The sequence below is a fragment of the Morone saxatilis genome, unplaced genomic scaffold (genome assembly GCF_004916995.1).
Source record: "Morone saxatilis isolate NCDOM2014 unplaced genomic scaffold, NCSU_SB_2.0 Contig23, whole genome shotgun sequence".
NCBI lineage: Eukaryota > Metazoa > Chordata > Actinopteri > Moronidae > Morone > Morone saxatilis.
In genome coordinates, this window is record NW_023339796.1 from 8,169,795 (window position 1) to 8,175,734 (window position 5,940).

The 5,940-nt window shown below is 37.9% G+C and overlaps 2 protein-coding genes across 2 annotated transcripts in view; one reads left to right on the top strand and one right to left on the bottom strand.

Annotated features, from left to right (window-relative positions):
- The window catches only part of myl12.2 (myosin, light chain 12, genome duplicate 2), a 4,050-nt gene extending 1,255 nt beyond the window's left edge, over positions 1-2,795 (top strand). Inside the window, exons 2-4 of the mRNA XM_035671507.1 lie at positions 1,083-1,292; positions 1,395-1,556; positions 2,237-2,795. Coding sequence (XP_035527400.1) covers positions 1,109-1,292; positions 1,395-1,556; positions 2,237-2,409 — 519 coding nt within the window. The 5' untranslated portion in view covers positions 1,083-1,108 and the 3' untranslated portion in view covers positions 2,410-2,795. The remainder of the gene's footprint in view (positions 1-1,082; positions 1,293-1,394; positions 1,557-2,236) is intronic.
- A 7-nt stretch (positions 2,796-2,802) lies between these two features.
- bag1 (BCL2 associated athanogene 1) lies at positions 2,803-5,584 on the bottom strand. The gene is made up of 7 exons (XM_035671506.1): positions 5,452-5,584; positions 4,729-4,857; positions 4,560-4,642; positions 4,373-4,486; positions 4,168-4,275; positions 4,011-4,073; positions 2,803-3,918 (listed from the first exon to the last, which is right to left on the bottom strand). The coding sequence occupies exons 1-7, from the start codon at positions 5,486-5,488 to the stop codon at positions 3,829-3,831; spliced, it is 624 nt and encodes a 207-aa protein (XP_035527399.1). The 5' UTR covers positions 5,489-5,584; the 3' UTR covers positions 2,803-3,828.
- Between the last annotated feature and the right edge of the window lie 356 nt (positions 5,585-5,940).

Genomic DNA, 5,940 nt, shown 5'->3' on the forward strand with positions numbered 1-5,940 from the left:
TAAACAACAACAACATTTGTAGACAGTAAAACAATAGTACAATGGTGCAGAGTGAGAAAGGATGCTGAAATAAATATTTTTGTGCAGGTTTTTTAATGGCCATGACATAGATGCATATATGACCATATATATGTGTTTTAGTGATGATATTTATGTGTTTTTAAGAGTTTAAACAGTGAAACTACATAGTTTACAGGTACAGAGAATACTTTTGCACTGAGACACTGGACAGAGATGTAAACCCGTTTAATCGAATTGCCAACATTGTGGTTCTCTTAGCAAATGTCCTCTTTGCAGTTATAGGTAAATATCCAATATCCAAAATGAGTACCGCTATATCAGCTGACATCCAGCCAGTTAAACAAGCAGTCATCTCAAACTCGGGCCCTGTTCCTCTGTGTGGATGACTGAGTTTGCTTGACTGAAGCTGGCTTATATTATCAGGCGCTAGTGCAGCCATATTCACAATTATATGGATGATGAAACATTTCCAAGGTGAACTCTCAGTCCTTAAGTCATTTTTAAGTCATTTGGCTGTAATGAGACCAGTAGAACCATAACACGTGTTAATTGATTAGGACATTTTAATGGGGAGTCGTGAAATTGTACACAGTTTAGTTCAGTTTTAGTCACTCTTTTTATTATAGGTAAATTACAGTACATAAGATTAAATGCTGAACTCTAGTTTGCTGGTAATTTATGGATTCAAATGTTTCTGCTCTCTACTCTTGTTGACTTTCATTTCAAAACAAAAGTTCAGCTTAATCTAAAATGAACAAATCAGTCTTATAAGGACAAGAATTAATAGGATTGTTTCACCGACATAATCATAACCATAATCCATTTCTTTCTTTTCATAGCATCTACTTATTGTTTTTTTTATTTTATTTATTCTTTACTATAACTGTCCTCTTATTTTCTTCTTTTCACTTTTTGCCATGTTTGATGTTTCTGGTGCCATGGTCATAACATTACAGTCCAGTCAAGCCAGAATAAAGAAGAATATATACAAACATTTGTTGTTATCGAGATACATCTGACAAAAGTGATATGTGTATAAGATCATATCATCTGCATTACAGGAGAGGGGGACCTACCAGACGCCAACATGTCGAGCAAAAGGGCCAAGGGAAAGAACACCAAGAAGCGTCCTCAGCGTGCCACCTCCAATGTGTTCGCTATGTTTGACCAGTCTCAAATTCAGGAGTTCAAGGAGGCCTTCAACATGATTGACCAAAACAGAGATGGTTTTATTGACAAAGAAGACCTTCATGACATGCTGGCCTCATTAGGTAAACCTAACAGTATATTTAGGTACATTTAGACATAAAATAGTAAGTTCTATATGTTCTCTGCGCGAGTAGTGGTTGAGTGTCATTAACTTTATTGCCCAGGTAAGAACCCCACAGATGAGTACCTGGAGGCAATGATGAATGAAGCGCCAGGCCCAATCAACTTCACAATGTTTCTGACCATGTTTGGAGAGAAGCTGAACGGCACTGATCCCGAGGACGTGATCCGTAACGCTTTTGCCTGCTTTGACGAAGAGGGCACCGGTGAGTTTTGGAGTTTTCTGTACATTTTGACCGTGCACTGGACCTCGTGATGCCAGACTCAGTGCTCAAGTTTTTGTTTTTATTAAAAGTATTCTTGAACAAAACAGTTGAATCCTCAAAGGCAGGCGAATGAATGGGATCACTTTTCTCTGTTCTGAGTTCAGTATCATTATTTTCATTATTGTTTGATCTGACAACTTCTAAAATTATCCAATTGTGTTGTCTAAAAATTGTGAAAATGTATTAAAACTAAATGTCTTTATTTGATAAATTATTTATTTAAATAATTGATTTGCTATTTGTTTACTCACACAGATGTATGCATAGGTTGGGTTGGAATATTTGTATTACTGTTGTATTTTAATGTGATATAAAAAAAGAAAATGGTGATAAATGGCAAAGAACTGAAAGTTATGTAAATAATCATTACGTATAACACAGAAAGTTGGCTAATTCTTACATCAGAGAAATTGTAACAAGCAAACTGTTAACATTTTGTCTTGATAAGTTAGTTAAATGGTTGTTGCCAATATTTTTTTTCTGTAAATCAAATAATAGATCAACTAATTTAAGTTAATTTTGGTGTGCTTTAATGGCAATAGCCTCAACCTAGTATGCTTGATGTACCTCCTTTACCTCCCTTTCTATATTGGAATTAAAAATCCTATCTTTTCCCACAGGTATGATCCAGGAGGAGTACCTGCGGGAGCTGCTCACTACGATGGGAGACAGGTTTACGGATGAAGAAGTGGACGAGCTCTTCCGAGAGGCGCCCATCGACAAGAAAGGCAACTTCAACTATGTAGCATTCACACGCATACTAAAGCACGGCGCCAAAGACAAAGACGATTAGCGACAGTGGCGACTCTGGAGAAGGTTTATTCTGTACTTTGCGTGTATCTTTAACGGGTCTCCACTTAGAACAGCTATATCCTGTTATGTGGCTCATGATAAGCTTCACTGTGGTAAAGCTCACTGAAGGTCCTTTGTTTAAGCTGCTTGTTGGACCATACCAACCCCCCTCCACTCCAACTCCTCAACCCTACACTACTCCCAAAGCTCATTTGCACATCTGTGAAAACACCACCAAATGGTCTGTATAAGCTAGTAAAGATGTATGAAAAGACCCTCATGGATAAAGCTGGAAATAAACTGCAACAAGGAGTCTGTTACTGCGACTGGTTTGGTTTTACTGAATCATTTGTATTTTGTAGGAAATTAAAGAGATGAAATCACCAACGCTCCATTCATTTTTCAGGTTTTATTTTAAAACAAAGCAAAATTGGTTTGATGTGTCAGTCTTAGTGAGGTTTTAAAGCAATACCAATTCCACAGTTCACACTAGTTTTAAAGCTACACAATTACACAGGATCAGTCACTGGATTTAACAAAAGGTGCTGACTCTCAATGTAGAGTAATGAATATACACTATATGGCCAAAAGTACGTGGACTGTATTGTAATTCTTAGGGTCATTTTTAATGGCATGGCCTAGTGTTGAAACCATTTAAAAAAAAAAGAACCCATTCAACTTTATAAGAAAAGTAATGTAACATTTCCTGATGCCATCACATTGACATGGTGACATTGTGGCAACAGCTGATTTGCTGAGGACATTTTCTCTTACAACATGAAAATGGCCCCTGTGCACAAATCGAGGTTCATGGCACAGAGCCATAACAACATCCAGCACCTTTGGGATGAATTGGGACTCCAGCTTTGAGCTTATGGGCCTGACCTCACTGATGATCCCTGGAGCCAGGTTCAAAAAGAAAAAGCCTTCCCAGGAGAGTTGATGAGAATCTAATACTTGGTAATGTTTGGGTGTCCACATACTTTTGACCATGTGTGTACATAGGGAACACTCCACAGTTGGTACATCACAAGGAGCAAGAAAACGAAACAAATTTTCTGAGATGCTGGGTGATGAACATTAATTTGACAGACATTTGGCCATGTTTGGATGCTGTAAGGGGATCTACATAATTTACCACAATTCAAAGCACCTCTGATCCTTTCGCAGTGTGACTGTGGTTACATTGAGGAGCACTTCACATCTGTCTTAAACCCAGAGAACGTAGCACAGATGTCCACAGCATCCGTGCCGATAACCAGCCTCCGTCTGTTCACAGGGTTCTCTGTGATGAGGGCTCTCTCATACACATCACACCAACAATAAATAGACAAGGAGCTGCCCCACACCTGAAGTTTTCTGTACACTTTGCAGTTGCTCACAGAGCAATGTATAGGACATGATATGGGAGACTGTAGCTCTACTCGGCCAGGGCGAGATTTTTCGACTGGATCTTTGATAGGTGGTCTGATATACACGCCTCGATTTTGTCACACTGGGCCAGGAAATCCTATTGACAGGAAATAATCACACGTATATTAGTCAGTATCCTCAGTGATTTTTAATGAAAACTTTTTGGTGACACTGAAAAAAGGAGTTTACCTGTACTGTCTTAATAAGTCCCTTTTTCTTCATTCGGCAGTCGTTGAAATTATCAGGAAGACTCTGTTAAAAGAAGTCGTTTGTTATATATATATATATGACACATTAAAAAAAACAAACACATGCACGCAAAAATAAACACCTGAAAATAGATTACCAAAGCATCGATCTGCTCCAGGATCTTCATGAACTGTTCGGCTGCTATTTTCACTCTGTGGTCTAGTTTTCCCAACGCCTCTGCCTGGAGGTCTTTGGCCAGGAAGCCCTGCGTAAGAAATGGGTGGTAATCAAATATTTTTTTACAGGAAACAACCAATGCAGGAACACTTTTCATCTTAAAAAAAAGATAACTGATTGCTTACATTCTTGAGTCCAGTCAGCTCCCCGTCAACCTTCTCCAGCTTTTTAGCCGTCTGCTCCACAGACTTCTCGATATCTTTCAGCTTCTTCAGCTCGGCTTCTTCCTCAGGACTGTTCTGTTTGTAGATTATCGTCAGTATTTGATTACATATACGGTCACACATCAGAGACATCACACACGTGCCTTACCCGCTTTCCAATCATCATGAGTTTGCAGCCTTCTTTTACTCCATAGCTGGACAAACTCTCCTCCATCTCCTTCAGTGATTTTCCTGAAAGCCAGGATGGATAAGTCAAGGTTAGAGCCTGATACAGACTATTATATTTAAGTGAAAGAAAAGAGAGAGCTACAATCTACCTTTAAAGATGATTTTCTGTGAGTTTTGTGGAACCCCGGTAGCCTGAGTGAGAGCGTCCGACAGGTCTTTCACAGTAGGGCCCTTGCCATCATCCTGGCTGGTTAATGTGATGCTGTGCTTAGTGGATCCTGGAGAGGAAGAAAGACATTAGAGCTGCAACTTGATAGCATAAGCACTTCCTGTGTGGCAATTAGTGGGAGATGTTTGGTTTGTTTTCCTGAAACAATGTGAATTACTTGGATAGAAGACCATGAGTAACATCTAAATGCTGCTTTAAATCTTTCAAGCTGAATGCAACTGAATCACAAGTTAGTAAATGTACCCTTAACACATTATGGCAAAGAACTGGAGCATTCTCTGTATATTACAGAAAAACTGCTTTACAGTAATGTAATTCAATTTTAGACCAAAAGATATAAACACACACATATATATGAAAAATGATTGTGAGATTTCAGATCTACAAAAAAAAGACAGCTTGTATTAAATCAGATTGCAGTGTATTAATTCGAGCACAGTGTTTTAGTGTGTATTTAGGCATAAAGTATTCAAGTGAAATAACTCAAAGATATTAAAGTGAGTTACTCGCAAATGTTTGGTAAGAGCGAGCTACACTGGCTAGACATATCGTAGCTACTCGAACAATGGTTAGTAAATTCAACATTTCTATGTCCATCTATCATCTGATAATAACCATGTAACATCATATAAAATCGTATTACCGTATGCAACTGTCACTGTTATCGTTTGCTCTGACATTTTGCTTTTTAATGTCCTTTAATCACAGCATAAATCACACTGCTAACTGTAGCTGATTGCTAACTACATCCGGGGCAGACAGGAAACGATTCTCCTAAAGGTTTTATTTGTTACTTTATTTATTTATATTTTGTTAACAACTTTTATATATTGTTAACAATACACACAAACGAAATACGCACACACAAAACCGATCATACAAGTGATATAACATGAAGGTATTTAAAAATAAGCGCACATATAATGTATTGAACTTAATAAAAAAAGTGTTTCGCGCGTTTTCTGTTTTTAACACAAATAAAATGTTGCCATATTTAAACAAATATCGACAAACGCACCAAAAATTTAATTCAATTAGAATGTGTTTTCATGACGTAAAATACTTGAATTTGTCCGTCAATGTTCAATAAAGTTTTTCACCTGGCTCTGTGGCGCAATGGATAGCGCATTGG

What these genes read in the sequence shown, in the direction of transcription:
- bag1 (XM_035671506.1), bottom strand. Translation starts at nt 5,488, where the DNA reads ATGTCAGAGCAAACGATAACAGTGACAGTTGCATACG. An exon ending in AACAGTGACAGTTGCATACG is followed by an intron (nt 4,858 to 5,451) that starts GTAATACGATTT and finishes CTTCCTCTCCAG; the next exon opens with GATCCACTAAGCACAGCATC. An exon ending in GACTTATTAAGACAGTACAG is followed by an intron (nt 3,919 to 4,010) that starts GTAAACTCCTTT and finishes TCCTGTCAATAG; the next exon opens with GATTTCCTGGCCCAGTGTGA.